We start from the raw sequence: 19,810 nt of genomic DNA, 5'->3' as shown, positions 1-19,810 counted from the left end.
CTGTGGTAGATTTGTGTCTCCCACTATTAGTGTTGAGTCATTTGGCCGTGTTTCGTTCAAATTGGCGATGAATTTTTTTAGTTGGTGGTTATTTTTTTTAGTTGAGTTTGGACTTCTATACAATACACCAAAGTTGATGATGTTCCTGCCAATTTTGATTTTTAAAAACAAGTTTTCACAGAAAGAAGAATTATTTGTGCTCAAGGAGTAGTCAAAGTTTTCATTAATATAAACTAAAATTCCGCGTCCTTGATCAGATGGGTTCATATTTTTTGATTCTATGTTTTAGTATTGGATTTTATGCCATACTGGATTCCACTCTCCGCGAGAGTTTTTCGGTTTGCCTTCCACTAGAGCGATGACATCAGGCTTGCATTTTTCTTGATTCGTTTTCCACGTAATTTCCTGCAGTTTGTCTTGAGTTAATGTGTCTATGTTTGTGTACCAGATAATTAAAGACCGGTTTGAGGATTTTTCTTCATTCTCATTAATTGCAACCCCCTCACAAGGTGCACGTAGTCTCCTTGTTCCTTTTCGTTTAAGTTTTTTGCCTTTGCTATCAATCTTCTGACTTCTTCTCGTTCCTTGAGACTCCTGTCTGGGCCAATCCGCAGGTTTTTGACTTTAAATTCGGCATCTTATAATCTATTCAATTTTTTCATTATCTCGTTTTCATCTTTTTCGTTATCAAAGGATACTAGCAGTGGTCTGTTTGTCTTGGCTTCATCGTTCTTCTTCCCAATTCGGACAAAACTTGTGGCTGTTTTGTTTCCCATTTCGACCGATGCTAGAAATGCTTCTATCAGTTGTTTGTCTTCTACCTTTCTGTTATGTCCATCTCTGTATGTACTCTCAGGTGCTTTGTAAATTATCAAGTTCTTTTTTCTTCTTTTGTCGTCTTCTTCTTCTCTTTTTTGCTCTTCAGATGCTTCCATTATAATTTCTTTTAGTTGCTTGACTTTCGGCTGTTGGGCCTCGTCCCATGGTTTCTGTTCGGTTTGATTCACGGCTCTTGGTCCTGCTACAAACTTGTAGAAGTCGTTCATCATGTGGTTTAGGTTCGCCATTGTTTTGTCCAGATTGCTCCTTAGTGTATCCGGTTCTAGATTCTTGCCAGCTTCAATTAAAAGTTTCACATTCGGTGTGCAGCAACTGCAACACCAGATGACTTCAGGTTGACACATGTAATCGTAGACTTGGTCAGGCATATTTATGCATGTTGTACAAAAGTGTTCATGACATTTATCACACTCCATTACTTTATCATCGATGCTACCATAGGTCTTATTGCACGTTTTACATTGCCAAGCGTCCATTTCAATAACACAATCAGTACCTTTACGTCTAGTTTTTAGTTTTGAAGGCATATTAAGGTTGATTTTATCAGGCCGCTCTTGGACACTTAAGTCTCAAGAAGCTACCTAATGAAATCAACTTCACAAAAATTACTGGGCCGCACTGAGACACTGAAGTCTCAAGAAGCTACCCCGTAATTTCTCCTTCAAAAACACTAAGCCCTAATCTGATTATTACTGGGCCGCTCTAAGACAATTAAGTCCCAAGAAGCTACCCTTGCAATTTCAGAAAAAGCTTACTTTTTAATTTTTGCTGTTCTTTTTCTGCCTTCGCTTCGACGTTGACTGTTTCTTTGACTTCTTCGTAGAAGACTTTGATCGTTTCTTCAGGACTAACTTTTTCAAGTTATTTATACTTCTGTAGACGGTTCTGATAAGTCTCTCTTCAAGGATCAAAGACGGGTGAATTTGCCTCGAATCTCGCAAGATTCTGTTGTTCTTTCTCTTTCCTGTGAATAATAACTTTTTTACTAGAATAATGAGGATGTCCAATGTTCTCAATCTTTTGAGTATGTCTGTGGTGTTGGTTCGTTTTGTGTATACTATTGCTGCGATCCGATGACGCAGTCCGTGGAGATTCGAAAGCAGTAGTTCTACTGAACAAGGTTTCCAACTGTTGCTGGGGGGGGGGGGGGTGCACAGTATTGTTTATCAAGTCGTGCCACAGAATAAGTTTGTCTTAGTTCTTCTGGATCGACTGGTAGTTCTTTTTTGTGGTAGGGTTGATGCTCATTTCTCCTATTGATGTTTGGATGGGGAATATTTTTCGTTGGAAATTTCTACGTGATGCGTCGATGGCCGCACGAAAAGAGCTTGCGCAAACAAAGTGCACCATAAATCTTCACCTGCAACACCTAGAGCAGCAGGACTTTGTATTTTTTCCGTTCAATAAAGCGATTTTAGATTTAGCTCTAGGGCATATATCTGAAAATACACAGTTTGTATACGGGGAAAGGAAATCTATTTAATAAGTTTATCACAACAGTTAGGCTAATATCGAGGCAATCCATCTCAACTGTAGCTGCAAAGGTTCGGCAAATATCCGGGGCACAAATAAATTGTTTCAACATGAAAATTGAAGACATGCTGGCCCTCCTTCAAAATTTCCTTTACTCGTTAACTGAGATCCAACGTGGTGTATAAGCTTACATGTAGTGGATGTAACTCCACCTTTGTCGGCCAGACAGTCCGACATTTAGCCACGAGGGTCGATGAACACCGCAAAGGGGACTCCCCAGTAGGGCAACACTTGTTGGAATGTATTAAGGAGGTAGTCCGTACTGCTGAGCTGAAGTCAGAGATTATAGACTGAACAGCCAACACTCATAAGTTACTCACACTAGAGTCTTTGCATATTTGGAGGGAAAGGCCGAGGATCAAAAAACGCGATGAATTCAGGAGCCGGAAATAAACACTAAAATGATAGTCTATGTATAACATGGCTAAAAGTTAAAAACTGACATGTCAGAATCAAAAATATTCCCAAATCAAAATTTCATAACCATGAAAGAACAAAAAAATTTAAAAGTCCCAGAAATTTACAGAAAAATGTTATTAATGGTTACGTAATTTATTATGTAATTACAGTTGTTTAAACTGGATTGGTCAAAAAGTTTTAGAGCATTTTTAGACATGTTTATCCTGTTTCAGATCTTTGATCGTTCTGTAAAAATTGTGAAAAATTTTAATCTTGATGATGCACAAAATGTGCGAAAACATTTGAATTAACATTTTAAATTTTAAGGAAAACAAACCGTTGACAACAGACGAGTAGTCTCTGATCCTTTTACTGTATACAGTGGAGAAGCAGTATGGAAACAAAAGTTTCAAATCTTTAAATACTTGAAATCAAAGGTAGTACAATATTGTGGAAGAAAATACTAAAATAATGTGGAGTTAAACCAATTAAAAGACCTCGGACTTAGTAATTAAAAATTCGAACTGGACAGAAAATGAAAAAACGTGATCAATCAAAGCTGTAGAGGCGTTATACTCTGTTAAAAGGTATCTCGAAATCAGCAACATATCATAAAAATGGAAAAGCATACAAACATATATGCCCCGATTTTAAGTTATGGCTCAGCTCTATGTAAACAATCTTAAAACTCGAAAATGTGCAAAGGAAAGCAACAATGTGGATTGAAGGCACATATGGATGCAAAGACCGAATGATTCAACTTAAGATCCTACCGCTGTCATTTTATCCTGAACTACACATTCCACTTCTACTGCATAAAATTATAAATGGAAAAACAGAACTGCAGTTGTAAAAATTAATTTCAGTTTAAGAACGTATAAACAAGACATTTGGATTTTGAATCGGATTTTTTTGAACGTGTGTTAACACTGACTAATTTTGTCAACGAGTGTTTGAAATATGACATCATCGACTTAGAAAACATCAAAGACATTCTTACGAGTTTTTACTTGAGAGTTTCCAAAGAAAAATTCCAAAGGAAATCCGTGCTAATGGAGAATTTTATGCAATTGCAGAAACTGTATAAACATTTGAAAACTAAACTTTTGATTTGATCTAAAACCTGAAAGGAAGTTACTTCCTCTAGATATTTCCAAAAATTTTTATTATTATTTTTCTGGGAGCAAGTTTTGTATGCTCAGTGTATGATCATAAAATTTTTGCTTCAGGTATCATGCCATCAGCAGATCCCGCTAGTTTTGTGCAACCAGGAGCAGATTTTACCCGAATTACTCCTATTGATCAGAAAATTAGCGTGACCTTGATAAATGAATACATAAGTAATACAGCTCAATTTTTGTCTGATCTCTTAGCATCGACAGATGCCAAATTGAACGCTATTCAAACGAGAACTGAAAACTGCTCAGCATTAATTTCAATTTTGGATGCAAAACTCGACTCAATTGGTGTCACCAGCGGAGGGGTAAATTCAATGTCTAGTGAAAGAGGTACTACAGCTGAACCCGAAATAGCAGAGGTGCCATTAATGACTGATGAAGCTCCAAATGATGATCTATTGGTCGAAGGCGAAAATGAGGAGCCCCAAGAGGATGTAATTGAAAAACCACAATTCGACCCAGAGTACAAGCGTTATGTGAAGATGCTCAAAGTTGGAATTCATCCTCTGCAGGTGCGAATGAAGCTAATCAACGAGCAAATGGATCCCGACCTTATTGTCAGCAAAGATGGAACTGTATTAATAAATGTACAACAAGTGTACGAGAGTTTGCCTGACCCGCCCCAGGACGATGATTCCGATTAACTTGACGCTTTATTTCAAACATATATGTTTTTATTCATATCATTCATTTGATGTTTAGTTTATACCAAAAAATGTTTATTATCTATGATTTCAATCTTTTCGTTCAATTTAAGTTCAGAGGTGTAGAAATATACCAGCGAAGGTAATTGAGTCTGGGTCAAATGAGTTCAAAGTAATGGAGACATTTGATGGAGTTAGTCTTTTTATATTAGCTGTTTGAAATCATTAATTCTTCTAGTCAAGTTACAAGCTTATCTTATGTTTTGCTCTGAAACGCTAAAATGAAAGTTGTTGCAGATTTTGTTGTTATAATTTCTGTTGAGAAAAACAATTTTTTGATATATATTTTTTGCAATTTTGTTAACTTTTTTTTCATTTGATTTGAATCATGGTCATTCGTTTTTGTATCTCAAGTGATGCGACGGCTTATTACTAAGGCTCAATGACACGAATGACACTGAACTCTCATATAAAGTCTCATGCGATTTTAGTTAAGCAATTATGGCCTTTACTTTTTGTAGCCTTTGACCTAATTCAAATAGCCCCTTTTGGAAACAAAAACGTCGAAACAATTATTAAGAGTCGTTCAGACTCTACTCTTATGTAGGTCGCGATGATTTTTTAAGAAAAAGTCTTAAAATTTGTTCAAATTTAATTTTTGCGGTTTGACTTTTGATTTCTTTGAAGTTCAGTTCATTTCCTTTGTTCAAAGAAAGGGTAACTCTACTATCGAACCGCAAAAGTCTAACTACTACTACTAATGCGTTTATTGTGTGTTTTCGCTTTGTGGCGGGGTTGGACAGCTAGCAATGGTATATCTGGATAGCTTGACCACTTCGAGTATTCAGATTAGGGCATTCGGAAATACATTCAAGCTATTTAATGGAATATAATACGTTCTTCCATGCGATTCGATCAAGGCAGTCTGTGGGTTTGAGGCTTAAATTATTCAGTTTTGTTTCGCACAATTGATACAGCGGTATTTAGGTTTTAGGTCTTTCTGTTGGACACACGGTCTGTTATATTCAAGCTTTTTTTTGGAATGTGATACGTTTTCCCTGCCAACCGATCGAGGCACTGGGTTTGAGGCTCAACATTATTCACGTCCCGTTCAATACAATCCATCTAGCGTTTTTGAAGTCTTCCTGCTGGTCTTTTTACAGAATTAAGCGCGTGGTCAATTCCTCTCGGATGAAGATGGCCAAAATCAAGTAGCCGTGACCGCACATGTAGCTGGTCCAGATCAACAAGACTTGTCATCTCATTGCTTGTTGGTAACTCTGTCTTGTTATTCCGTTAACTCTGTCTTGTGATTTCTTTGAGTGTTTCCTGTTATTATACGCTAAGCTTTCATATTAGCACTCATACGAGAGCTGGATATCGCCTTGGTCTGCGCCCAGGTTGACCGATGATGCACGTATATCACGATGATGCAAGAAATAGCAGAAATCTATGACTGTACAGGTTCTGAAAAGGATTGATCTGTAGAGTAGCATTCTGGTTTGAGAGATAATTCGAAGGATTATTTCATCTTGGACAAACATAATTCGTCAGATCACTGCTTTTTTTATGATCCCATCGATTACAAGAATTGCAGCGTATTGAATTGGCGCCGAATACTTTTAAACAACAAGCGCATGGAAGTTTTCAGGTTTTTTGAAGTATGCTTTTTTGGCTTGAATCAAATGTTTTGTCTTATCCTAGTTAACTTGTAAATCTCGTTTTGCAGAGCCTTATCTCCATGTATATAATTTTTTATTAGACTGGTATTTCGTTTCAGCTGATATTACAAGGCCATCTACACATAGCATATCTCACGGTACCGTGGAGCAATTGTTTCTCGTAGCCTCTTCCATTACTATTATAAATAGCTATGGGCTATGTGCAGATTCTTGATGCACGCCTCTTTTAATTTTGAAGTAGTCGCTGCATCCCTGGGGCAGTCAAACTTTGGTTTTTGACTCGGTGTGCAAATTTATCAGTCTTACCAGATTTTCAGGATATCTGTTGCCTCAGAGCCCATGGGATCAGTTCTCTGGGAACACGGTCGAAAGCTTTTTCCAAGTCAACAAATAAGTGATGCAGGGCTTTTTTTTCGCAAACAGTTGCTTCAATTGTCCTAAAGAAAAATGTTATCAATAGTTGATCTACCACCCATAAAGCTAACTTGTATGTCGTCTATTTCATCAATTTTCTCAGACAGTTTTCTTAATAATTTAAATTATTGATCAAGTTTTCTGAAATTGGTTTAATTTTATCAAAAAGTTGCGAAGACAGTTTAGGGCATCTTTTTATTTTTGGAATTTCGAAAGTTGATGTTTTTCCAAAAATTATGTGTTTTTTTTTCTGTTTATTCTCGTTCTTTAACTCTTTTCCAACTGTCTGTCGGCCATTTTTGAAATTTGAGAAACAGTTATGTATTTTGTTATCGTTTTTTAAGGCCTTTGAATTCTTTAACTCATTTGTTGTGGTGGAAACATTTTGTGCTGCTGACACAGCAAGCTGCTATCTTTGTTAGCTTTGAAATTGATTTTGTTCTTCTGCGTACATCTTTTTAGTGGTTATCCATTCGAAGCTATGGTTGCATTCTGCCTCAATTTTTGCTCTAGTTGCTGTAAAATTTTAAAACTATCTCTTAATGCAATAATGGTGAGTAGAATACCCCAAATATTTCTTCAACGCGCTTCAAATTGTCATAGCAATGAATTTTTTTCCAAAGATTTCATCCAATTTATTGAACTATTTAAACATTGAGTTTCAGAAATAATGTTCGGAGAGATAAATTTCGCGACCTCCCGAGTGCCAGGTGTCTCTGACGACGACTGCAATATAGACATATCATACTCGGATGGTTTGGGAGCCACTTTGAAATCAGTCTCTCATGAGGCTGAGGTTTTCTTGTGTCTAGGACCGGAGCCCAGTGTTTTCTTTCAATGTCTAGCAGAGTCCATCAAATCTACTAGAGAGAGTGATTTGATACATTTGGGTGAAATTGTTCTGCGATTGACTTCTGAGAAATTTTCCGCTGTTTATAACCTTCATATCAATTTCAGTCGCCAGTCAAAACAGTTGTTTATGGTGTCTGAAAAAGAAATCCCGGGAGAAGCAGCTTCTGAATTGGCAATTGATCTGATTGAGTGTTTACAAGGCGTAAAATGTTTCAATATTGTGAAATGTGCTGAGAACCAAAGAGTTGAAGAACCTTTCATTGAGCACTTCTGTTTGGAAGAGGGGGAAATAAAATCTTCACTTTTGAAAAACGACAGAAGTTGTGATATCGATAGTAATTTCATGGAGGGATTATCTGCCGCTTTCTTGACAATTTTTGCCGCGGACTCTGAATGTTCGATTTCAGCCAATGCGTACATCTTGCATAAACCGTCGTTCCTGTTTTGTAAACAGCTTGTTAGTGAGTGTTTACAGAAGTTCGCGAAGAAGAACGATTCAATTTTGTGGTCGAAAACGGTTGATAATTTTTCTGCCAGATATTCGAAACAGTTTGATAACTTGTATTTGTAGTCACTACAAAGTTTTCTGAAATTTAATATGTACCTTGCAATGTTTCAAGAATTAGTTTCTTTTCGATGTCGCTATATCAGCAGGAAAGAAAATCCCTGAGAGCATGGAAGTTCAAAAGACTTAATACCCGAAAATTGTGTTAGCTGATCGTTATTTGAACAAAATACGCGTGAAAATCGGTCTTTTTTTGGGAACATTTGCTTCCTCGTGAATCAGAAAGCCCATGAGCAGTACAATTCAGTCTTTTATATAATTGGATATAGTTTATGATGCTCATAAATGGTTTGCGTAAATATGGCGTTGGTACTGAGTTGCTCAGAAATCGTCATAGCGGATTGTAAAGACGACCGGATAACAAATCCTTTGTCGAGTCTTATTTCAAAATCCTGATGAGGTTGGTGATGAAAATCCTGACAATATTAGTTATGTATGTTTCAGATGGGATGGACCTTGAGTTTGGTGGATTGGTGATTAATCTAGAAAAGTTCATCAGGGTATAAAATCAAGTTTACTGCGTCAGTGGACTGGGCTAATTGTAGATGAGAAGCATGTTTAACAACAAGGGGAAGAACTCCAACACAGTCCCTTCAGACAGTCAAGCCAAGGAGAAGTAAGCACATGGCATGAATAACCGATACATTCGAAGGCGTCTTTATGATGTTCTAATCTACCTTGAATGGAGACAGAAAAATAGAACTGAAGGAGATGCTCTTTGGGATTCGAGTATCTGAGAGAGTTCTGAAGATCATTTCAAAGATCTGTCTATGCTTTTGAAAGTGATATAGGAGGTTCTAGGTAGAATACTTTAAAATATATGGGCTCAGAAGTCAAAGCAAAAGAAACCGCCTTAGTTTTTTAAATGCTTCAGCATACCCGGTTTGATCATTCCGGTTTGACAAAAATTACCCTAGCTTAAAACGTTTTTAAGATTTGTAAGGAATTTAGCTATCTTACAACTTTCTTTTAACTTTTTTTCGAAAAAATACTTTAAAAAAATTGCCAAAAACAATTTGAATGTGTGCATTTCAAACAAAAAAAATTCTCATTTGAGTGGAATTATGCCAAAATCAGTTGTTTAAGAGCTATTCGTATAATGACGATCTAAAATCGTTTGGTGAAACACTAAACCTAACCGAGTAAATTTTCTAATTCTGTATTTTAGACTGGCGTTGTATGTGTACGAGTACCTGCTGCACGTGGGGGCCCAACAAGCTGCACAGACGTTTTTAAGTGAGGTAAGATATCGAGACTACATATAGTAAGTTAAACTAGTAAGTAAACAAAATATAATCTGAAGTGTTTTCTTCGATTTAGATACGATGGGAGAAGAACATAACTCTCGGCGAGCCTCCTGGATTTCTGCATTGCTGGTGGAGGTGAGTCCCACAGGGGAACTAATTACTTTTGTTCGCCCGGGATTTTTTTTGGCCCAGTTGAAAGCCTTAATTTTTCCAGCTATTTGAATTGCTTTTTCGAGCTCTCTTATGCGTGAGTCAGTCGAAGTTTTGCCTGATAGGATAAAATCGTCAATAGCATAATCAGGCATCTATTCAAAATTTCGGCAGAATGCGGCGATGTTGTTTGCTGTTGCACGTGTTGTGTTGATATGGCCCGACCTTATGTTTGAGCCTAGTGAAATTATTCGAACGCTCAGTATCGGTTAAGTTTGCTCCATTCGCTGCAATGACGGTGAAACCAGGCAGAAAAGCCTTCTTTGAACATACTACAAAAATGTGCTTGATTTATAGCGTGTTCTGGGATCTCTACTGTGCAGCTCCTGAGAGAAGAGACTCTTGTGATCACAGCCCAGAAGCCAAAGCATTCCATGATTATGTAAGCAATCTAATTTCATGTCTTCTGTGACAAAGTTTAGCCTTTGCGTGACCTTCGAATTTGTTCAGCAGCACTCCCTCAACCCCGGAAACGGACCACCTCCGCCTAATATGATGCCAATGCCAGGAGGAGCAGGCCCTGACGGTATCCCGGTCACAGGTCCACATCCAATGTTTTACTCATCGCCCCACTTCGGACCTCGGCCATTCGGACCTCGTCCTGCTCCACTTAGAAACATGTCACCTTCTATGGTTAGAAAATCTAAATCGAGAGACTCACTTGTTTTTGGCTCCTTGCTGTCGTAATCTTATGAAAATCTGTGTCTGTCATTTTTGAAGCGTTGTTTCCATAACTTTCAATTTTATGCTATGATAGTGGGTGATGATGTATTTTCCCCCATGTTATAGGTAACCCAACATATGATGGACCCTTCTAGACCGGGTTAGTTGAGAGTTCTTGAGTAGACATTGCTATAATACTTTATGAAATGCACTCATGAGTCAATTGTAAATTTGTTCAGAAATGATTGGACCTCATGGTTCTATCGCGGCCATGTCTCCTCGAATGCCCTCGCCAGTCGCACCAGTAAATTCACGAGGTGGTACCTCTGTCTCCGGAGCTACAACCCCAGTGGCCAACGCAATGCTTAGTCCGCAGTTCATGCGTCCTCCCCCACAGAACATGCCCCCTTCGGCACCACCTTCCGGTGCCTCAGCACCAAATCCTATGGGCGGAGTCAATAGAATGTTAGTAGCCGTAATAGCGGACGAGGCTTAGTGGATTATCAGATTGGATTCACTTCAGATCTAAAACTTTTGCTTTTTAGGTCTCCAAGGCCATGGTCCGTTAATTCGCGCATGAGTCCTGGTCCTAACGGAGGTCCCGGAACTCCAGGTAGTATCATGCAACCAAGTCCACAAAGTATGGATGGAAGTGGAGGTCCGAGTTCCCAGAACGGCCCACAGAACGATCCGTTTTCAGTAATGCAGCGAGGTCCTCCACCACCGCCTAGCGGAAACTCTGCATCGGGTGGTGGAAACAGGCCTCCGTCATCGGGTCCTCCTGGTCCTGGATTTTCACTGCCTGGAGCGTCGGCAGGAAGTGCAAATTCTAGTGAACCTATGCAGCAGAGCCAGGCTCCTTCGACCCCACTGCATTCACAAACTTCAGTTTCTTCGGAACCGACATCGGGTCCCGGACCAGGGGTTGGTTTTTAACATCACATTTCCGTAGAACCCAAGTACCAATAATTATGGAAAATTGTTGTTCTTTTCAAAGTAACCTTTTTCTGCAGAATTTGCTGACTTTATGAAAAAATATCATCTGTTATTTTCCCCTTATTTTCCCTCGATTAGTTAAGATGAAACGTTTTTGTTGCTTTGATTGTTTTCGTATTTTAGGATACAATGGAGTCAGCTGCTATCCTAAAAATCAAAGAGAGCATGCAAGAAGAAGCGAAACAGTTTGAGAAACCAGACGAAGGATCCGAATTTTACGGTTGACGAAGATTTAATGGCTTCTAATGAGCACCATCCTAGAGACAAGTCAAGGCGTGGCTTCTTTACATGACTGGTCTTGTGTTTCCGTGTTCTTTTGAGAGGCATCACAGCATTACGGGGTACAAACAACGCAAGTTGGCCGTCGTTATCTATTTTTCTCTGTTTATTGGACATCCCCACTTCAAACTTTTGTATCATTTTTTTTCTTCCAGTGTAATAATTAGTTTTCATTTACTTTTTCTAATAGTTAATTTCAGTCGCCATCAAATGGCTGACTCATTCTTGTTAAAATATCTTCCGATGAAGTGAGTCAATCGGCTTTTAAAAGATGAAACACGATTTTTGTAACGCCATTTTGTTTCTGCTGTGATTTTAACGACATTTGCAGTGTTAGTAGTTAGATTTACGAGTAAGTGTATGATGTACAATAACCAACAGATTTTGATACAATATATTATGAGCTGCTGAAGTTATTTATTTTTTGCTCTTTGGCAATATTTCATTTCTCCTTATCATTTTTTTGTGATTTTATTGTCGTAAAATAAAATTTTAATATTTTGCAAATTTAAAATATTGTCAATAAAATTTTTGAAACAACCTCCGTTTCAGGCAAGCTTCAGAAAATTGTTATGAGATTTTATAATCATTAGTTTTGTTAAATATTTGAGGTCATGAATGTTGTGTATAATTTTGATTGCACTCCGGCAACTAGACTTTTTGCCGTAAGGATCTGGTTTAGATTTCTGAGAAAGTGGTTACTGCAAGAAGTCGCGACATGCTCAGTTTTATGAAAATTAAAGTTATTTACAGCCTATAGTTTATCGTGCTATGTATATGATTTGGAATTTGACATGATCTGAAACATTTTGAATCAAGCCTATTGAAAAAAATGTCGGATTTCTATTTCGGTTTTGTCGATTTCGTCTCAATTTTTGTCCTGGCTTCCTATTTATATATTTTTTTGAAATACAAGATATTATTTTCTATAGAGTAATTTTTTCATCGTATGATTACTCGCTTACTAATTTTCGTTCCGAGTTTCAAAGAAAGGATGGAAAGTTTGTGCTCAATATTTTTATCAGTTAAATATTGAGTGCCTTAATCTTTTTGACAAATAACAACTATAATAGCTGTATGTTGGCTTAATTTCCAAAACATGGATTTTTAATCTGTCTTCAGCAGTTTTTACTATAATAGAAAAAGTTGTGCTGTAATGTAAAAATTTACCAACTCTAATTTTGAGTTTTTTCGATGAATGGTTTCGACTTATTCTATCACCGTAGTTACCTCATATTGCATAGTTTTGAAAGAAAATAGTTTTCTTACGCTTTTATGAATTTCAGAAGGGATGAGGCGTAAAACAATGATTTTCAATGATGCTCATTGTTTTGGCTACAATTTTTTTCGGCTGATCGAATTCAATTTAAGTTAAATCGGTAAATGATCCTGAATGCTTACCTACCGCTGGTGCTGCTTCTTGGTTTATCATGAAATGGCGATCAGCTTAGTGTAATGGCGATCAGCTTAGGCGATCATCTTTGTGTATTATTACGGACCCTCTTTTTTTTTTCTAAACTAGCTGTCAAATAAAAGTGTTCATTAAAAGCGTTATTTATGGAAATTTCACTGTAGCTTTGGAAATTGCATAGCATTTGTTCTCTGCTTTATTTTTGGCTAGTGTTTGCTGCCTAGTAAGCTTCTGTCGCTGAGTACTTATTGTGTGATTCTCTTAATCTCAATGTCGCAGGTTTGAATTTCAGAGGTAGCCGCATTTTTTTTTTACTTGAGGCTTATTTCTAATTTTTATTATTGCACTTAATAGAGCTGCTTTTTGTCGTGTTCTCGCAAGTGTGCGAAGCGAAGCTTCGTTTTTGCGTCAAATTTGATATCTTTCTTCATAAAGAGGGGTTTTTTTTTCAAATTAGTGTAGTTTTTAGTGCGTGTTCTGTCGAGAGAACTATCAAAACGCTTAGAAACTTAATGATAAGCAAAAGTATTGCAATCGGGTACTAGGCTTTTTCCCGTAAATACCTTTGATGAATTCAATATTCTGTGCGTCATCTGCTCACATGGTCTTGAAGTAACGAATAGCCTGGTAAAACAAAGGTCCTAGGTGCGATTCTGACAGGGCCTGTTTTTTTTCAAACAAGAAATAGTTTGTTTCAAAGAAAATTCTTGGTTTATTATTATCTGCTTATGTTTTGTCGGCTTAGTTGCCATATTGTAGAATTGATTTTTTAAAAAGTCTTAAGTGTGCTGATTTACCTCTGCTGTTTGCACTTTTACGAAACTTGACTTCATAGATTTTCTTTTTTAAGACTAATGAACGTAATTGATTTTTTTTGTTTTTTTTTAAAAAATTTTTCAGGCTCAAATTTTATTTTTCGCCGTTTGACGTGATCTCTTTTTAAGAACGGTGCATTTCCATTGTTAAAAGGAAGGCATTCACCGCTATCTAACAGCAAAAGTGTAAAAGTCACGAAAAACGTGATCGACTTCAAATTTCGAAAATGGAAATTAATTATCAGATTTCCCAGCGAAATAAAAGTTTACCTATTGATCCAGTTTTCTCAAATTGGGTTAATTTTAACAAAAATGTGTCCATCATAAATTGTTCTACAAATTCAAAGAGTTTTAAGGCCTTCTGTTTTTGTCTTCGACATTCAAAAGTGAAAGTTTTTGAAAAAACAAGTCTGCCTTTTTTTCGGTTTCCTTGCGTTCATTACTGTGTTCCAACTGTCCAAAACTTTATTCTGCCCTAATGATTTCGGTCTATTTTTTATCCGCTAAGTGACTTAATTTCGAGTCGTTCAACCGAAAAATGCTAAAAATCTTAAAAGAATTATAGTTCAAGTTTTTCATGACAACAATTTTTTCCGGCTTTTTCGATTTTTTTCTTCCTTTTTTCAGCTTGGTAGGTTTCGGCCTACATTAGATCGGATAAGTGCCCTCATATTGCGTCTTTCGATGAGCGAAAAAAGTTTGTTTGTGCGTGTCTGTGTTTTGAGGGTGAGGGTGGTTTAATAACTTCTTATTAGTCTTAAATTTTTTGATTTTTTTTTGGCTTAAAGGATTTCTGACAAGGCAATTTTGGCTTTGTTACCGCTGGGTACATTGTTTTCCTACGCTTATTTTACATTCTATTGTCTTGGCATGTTTTGTTTCAAAACTAGCTGAATTCATTTTGATAGATCTAGTTTTTTCGACCTTTTCGAATATTTTCTTCCATTTTTTTCGCTAGTGGTGCAAAACTCAGCTTGGCATCTGTGTGTAGATGTTGTTTATCATTATTTTTTTTCGGCTTAACGTTTTTCCAGTAAATAACGTCTTATAAATCATTAAGAAATTGATCTTTCCTTGTTTTCAACTCATAGCAACTTCCAGACACATTCTCACTTGTTCTAGATTTGTAACACAGTTGCCTTTGCTCCCTGAGGATTGGGATTCGAATTCATGGTCGGATCTTTCTCAGTATGTAATCTAGGTTAGGAAATTGGAATATGTTTCTCTGGGTAAAAATTGAGTTGTCGGACTAGCGGTTGTCTGTGCATTTTTTGCCGGATTGAAATACAAAGCCTGGATTTTCTTTCTGATTTAAATAGGTTTTACTACAATTGACAGTCTTTGTTCTGTGTTGGTTTAAGAATTCGGTTTTTGAATGAGTTTTACAGTTTATTTTTTATCACAACAGTTTCTGATGGCTTTGTTTTGTTTTCTGCTCAAGGGCGTCTTTCATATATTGTCGGCTTAAGGGCTCGGTAAATTTCAAAAGTTTTTATACTGCTGGTGGCTATTTTGCTAATGTGTTTCTGAAATTGAATTTTTTCGACATTGTTATTTCCATCTCATCTTTTATTCTGCAGCCTGTAATGCTACGCCTGAATTGTATCGCAAGTCAAGCAAAACGAAGCAAAATCCGCTCTCGACTCACGAAAGTTCAAGTGACGTGATAAAAAAAGCGATTGACTTCAAGTTTTAAAACTCTGACTTTTGTTTTCAGAATTCCCAGCGGAATAAGAGAAATATCAATTGATCCAGTCGAAATATCAATCATGAAAGTTTCATGAAATTAATAGAGCTTTTAGATGATATAAGAAATGAAATGAACACAGTTTCAGTAAGTTGTATCAATTGATATTCTTTTCGGCTCTTTTTCCCCCACCTGCAAAAATTTAATAGTGAAGTTTTGTTCACATTATTGAAATATTACAAAAATTGGCATGCGAACTAATTAGGCCAAGACAAACATATTTGGTCGTCATGTTTAACCTTGTAAAATCCCGCGTTACACCATAAAATTGATGCTTATAAGAGGTGGGGGGGGGGGGGGGGGGGATAAAGAGCCCTCTTTTCAGTCCGCTGTGAGTTTTGAAATTTAACATCAATTTTTTATCTAGACTTCACTCACTTTTTTTCACGCCACTTGAAACTCAGTTAATCAAGTGGTTTTGTCTTTCTTTTAGCAAATAAATTTACTAGAAATCAAAAGTCAAACCACAAAGAATTAAACTAACATGAATAAGTTTTTTTATTAAGAAACTTAAATAATCAGACATGACCTGTTCAAGTGTATTTAAAAAATCTATTTGTAAACATAATTTACATACCTTTATTTTGAAACTCGAAACTTTAAATATTTATCCAAAAGAGTCAACCATTCACTCTTTTCCACTCTCCCCGCATTTCATTCCTTCATTTTTTTTAGTTGTCTAAGTGTTATTATGACTGATTGCATGATGTTACGATGTACGGTATGACGAAAAAATGAGTTCACAATAATTAAGTTGTTCATCATGCAAAATTTCACTGCATTGTGACAATGTTGAAATAGTTTTTCAAAACTGAAATTCAAAGGTAGGGGGAGTGCAAGAAAGCCCAATAAATTCTTGTTCATTGATGCTTTTGCTGCTGTCCTTTGGTTGTTTGTTTCAGAATTTGTTTTCGTTTTTTAGTCGATTTCGTTTATTTTCGTATCGTTCATTTCGTATAAGCAAAATTGAATTGCCTGTGATTATTTAATTAGTTTTATCTGATAAAGCTTCGTGACAGTCGAAACATTAAATAATTAATTGTAGTTAAATTTAAGGGATTTTTTGTTCGGACCATTTAAAAAATGAGGAGACATTTTGTATTCGGGCGTTTTTTTGTTTCCTCCATTTAACAAATGTGGAGGAAGCTTGTATTCGGGTGTGTTTTAGCTTTTTTCCTTGTTGTTTTTCGCAAAATCAGGTACCACGAATAATAATCGGAATGAGTCGAGTGGTCTATCAAATTGGAGCCCTTTTAGTCGTGATTTGAAATTGTGTATTCAGTGTTGAGATAAACTGGTTTAAAATTGTTGATTTTCGTTTCAATTTCGAGCGAATAAAGCGAAAGAGCAGGCTTAGAACAGCTTATTTATGCTTAATTTAAGCCCTGTTAATTTAGTTTTAAGCCAATAAAATTAGTTGTTAGCGCTTTTTTGGGAACCTTAACATTTTCTGCAAAAACATTTGGCAAAAAAAATCAGCTATCACAAATAATTGGAGTGAGTTGAGTGATATATCATATGAAAGCCCTTTGAGTCGTAATTCGATTGACATAAAAAAATGTCCATCAAATTTTCCCAGTGTCGTGAAAAAACTATTTGAATTTTTCTTTTCGTATAATTTCGAGCTAGCAGGATTTACAATAGCTGATTTTATTAGCTTAAAAGCTTACAATACCCTGATTTAAGCCGTAAAGTCTTAGTTTTACTCGAGTATTTTGCTGTATTTTTTTTAGACGGGTCGGAAAATGCTGTACCACTTGCACAGTAACCGGCTATCTTTGTTTTTATTTGTAGCCGAGTATTTTCTAAACGAATTTCAGGTTTTTCCTTCCATTTTTTGCGTTTAGTAATTGTATAGTTGAACCCAAAAAAATTCAGTTTTAAAAAGCTCAAGAATTTAGGAAGTTTTTTGTTTTATGAAATTTATGGCATTTAAGCAGATTTTTTATAAAGTTTTATAGATTTTTCTTTTCCATTTTGGCATGTTTTTTTTATCTCGCAAGTAATGCGAAGCTTGGCGTCGCCTGTTGAGAGCCTTTGTTTTTAGGAAGAATAAAGTTATAGGTGGCTGTTTTGATACACCCCAGCCGTGTGAATTTATCAAATTTTGATTTCCAAGTTTTGTTAATGAATTTTTCGCATGTCTGAACGTCCTTCTCCCCACAATCTTTTTGGTATAAGATCAATTTTAAAACATAATTCAAATCCAAAATTGATTGTTTAGTAGGTTAGTTTTTGTTTTGGTTAATACTTTGTTCTCGGCTTTTTTTTTGATATTGAATAGAATCTAATTGAGAATGAGTTTAGGGCTGATTATGCATGTTTTGTGTAAATATCTGATATAGATAAAGAGTTTGGTCATTGTTTAGATAAAGGACCTCTAGATTACGGCGATTTATCGACACGGGAAATGACTAACATACGAGCTGATGGGCTCTTCACGCTGAATCGGTATTGTGAACTGGTTAAGGTTTATAAGCATTTTTTTATGTTTCGGGTAGTACAAATCATGGTGGGCCCTAAGTTTTCCGTTGAGAGGCGGAAACTTAGTTACTTCGCCAACGCTCCCTCGTTAAAAACTGGAGAGATCTGACTTAAAGAACCATATGGATCTAGCGCCAAAAAGATTATCTTCGGTCAAACAATCTTATGCGATGATTTCATTAGCTTAGTTGCATGTGATGCTTGATTCTAGGAATCTTCTTTTGATATTATTGTTGCGGCTATGAACCCCTACTTTGACATATTGTTAACGCTCTTGTCAAGGGAGGTTAACTTGCAAGATCACCTCCCATGATCGACTAGGGCGGGGTGTGTTTGGTGACGTGAAAAGATAAAGCGGTTTATCGACAAGGGATTTGAAAAGTGAAAGCAGATTTTGTTGGTTCAAGAATTGAGGGGAAGATTGTTTGAACTTGCCTGCCTGTTTTGTTTGGTTCGATGGTTTGCGTGATAACATATTTGTGAATTCGTGCAAACCTGGTTTTTGGCCTGACTGCAAAAATTTTGAAATTATGTAGTACTGTTTCAATAAGAACATAAAGTAACAAACGTAGTAACAATAAGAACATACAAAGTTAAGGTCTTGGTTTCTGGTCAAGGACATGAAACGTACGATATGTGGCTAAATTTTCAGCCATAGTCTTTTTTTATCATTTTCAGTTTCGAACCATAGTTTTGGTAATAGTTTTCGGAAAGGCTTCTGAATGATTAGTTCGTTTCTGTTTTAAAAATTAACAATATTCTTTTTTTGTGATTTTAAAAAAATTTGTGGTCTTGAAAGTTCCCAATTTGGACAAATTGTGTTGCTTTTCTGTTTGTGAAGTGGAAAATTAATCAGTATCCAAAAATCATTCAATCCCTCCATTCAATTCCACGTGTTTGGGGTTAAATCTTTCTTTTGCTTCGTTTGATGATTCAAAGTCGACAATCTGTCCTCATGGCCGCGCTGCCTCAACTCGACCTTCAATTTAATGTAACTTAGAATAATTTTCAGAAGATAATTTTGGCGGAGTTTTGGCTTGTATCAAAAATCAAATCAATCTGTTCGTGCCAAGGCAAAGAATTGATTGTTCCAACTTCAATTCGAAAATTGATTGTCGAAAATTCCACGGCAATAATCGTTTAGGGGCGGATCTAGGATTTTTTGAGGGGGGGGGGGGTAAAAGCTATCTTCAAAGACAGCAAAGACTATAATTTCTCATCTTTCTTAAGAAAATATAGGAAAAATTACACCTGAAGAAAGCTTCAGTATTAAGCATTACCAAACGTAAAATCGCTACTATCAATAAATGCGAGACACTTTTAATGCACTTAAATTGCTCTGATTCTAACATTAAATAGATATTCAACAGAAGCCCGCAGGGGCATGGTGTTCATCCTTAGTTATTTCAGATTTCGAAATGTCACGAAGCAATGCAATACGGACAGATTTGAAGGTTTGTATTTGGCTAAAACAGAGCTGATCTAGTTAAAATTCTCCAGTATGATACCAGCCCTCTCACCAAGAATGATGTTATGGTCACACATGGCCTCTCTATGAACATAGTAACGAATATCCCAATTTTAATACTAGAAACTTATAACTAGATCTGACTCGGCCGTTTTGTTCGCGTGTTGGTAGTTATTCGTTCTAATGATATTTAACTTGCTGACAGGAAACTAATGTGCCAACGAAAGCTAAAAGATCATTGCGCAAGTTTTTTTTATAAAAGCGAACCGAAGTGTTAAATGCTGTGATATCACCAGGGCGGATCTAGGATTTGCTCGGGGGGGGGGGGGGGAGGATTTTCTAAAAAAAAGTTTTGTCTACCTTTTTTCCACTGAAAAAAAAAC

General features: G+C 36.5%; 3 protein-coding genes across 4 annotated transcripts in view; all 3 read left to right on the top strand.

Annotated features, from left to right (window-relative positions):
- The window catches only part of LOC134843588 (single-stranded DNA-binding protein 2-like), a 243,455-nt gene extending 231,477 nt beyond the window's left edge, over nt 1-11,978 (top strand). Inside the window, exons 2-10 of the mRNA XM_063859734.1 lie at nt 8,550-8,723; nt 9,276-9,348; nt 9,428-9,489; nt 9,862-9,946; nt 10,015-10,197; nt 10,354-10,387; nt 10,467-10,692; nt 10,773-11,151; nt 11,347-11,978. Coding sequence (XP_063715804.1) covers nt 8,653-8,723; nt 9,276-9,348; nt 9,428-9,489; nt 9,862-9,946; nt 10,015-10,197; nt 10,354-10,387; nt 10,467-10,692; nt 10,773-11,151; nt 11,347-11,448 — 1,215 coding nt within the window. The 5' untranslated portion in view covers nt 8,550-8,652 and the 3' untranslated portion in view covers nt 11,449-11,978. The remainder of the gene's footprint in view (nt 1-8,549; nt 8,724-9,275; nt 9,349-9,427; nt 9,490-9,861; nt 9,947-10,014; nt 10,198-10,353; nt 10,388-10,466; nt 10,693-10,772; nt 11,152-11,346) is intronic.
- Nucleotides 1-19,810, top strand: part of LOC134843585 (E3 SUMO-protein ligase PIAS2-like) — a 142,807-nt gene that overhangs the window by 113,766 nt on the left and 9,231 nt on the right. For both annotated transcript variants that reach the window (XM_063859730.1, XM_063859729.1), the window contains exon 2: nt 19,368-19,413. In XM_063859730.1, the coding sequence (XP_063715800.1) occupies nt 19,378-19,413 (36 nt within the window). In that variant the 5' untranslated portion in view covers nt 19,368-19,377. The remainder of the gene's footprint in view (nt 1-19,367; nt 19,414-19,810) is intronic.
- On the top strand, nt 3,969-4,672 carry LOC134844700 (WASH complex subunit 3-like). Its single transcript, XM_063861512.1, has one exon. The coding sequence runs from the start codon at nt 4,007-4,009 to the stop codon at nt 4,592-4,594; it is 588 nt and encodes a 195-aa protein (XP_063717582.1). The 5' UTR covers nt 3,969-4,006; the 3' UTR covers nt 4,595-4,672.

Source organism: Symsagittifera roscoffensis, chromosome 4 (genome assembly GCF_963678635.1).
Source record: "Symsagittifera roscoffensis chromosome 4, txSymRosc1.1, whole genome shotgun sequence".
Taxonomy (NCBI): domain Eukaryota; kingdom Metazoa; phylum Xenacoelomorpha; order Acoela; family Convolutidae; genus Symsagittifera; species Symsagittifera roscoffensis.
Note: the sequence above shows the minus strand (reverse complement) of the source record. Positions and strands in the feature narration are given on the sequence as shown.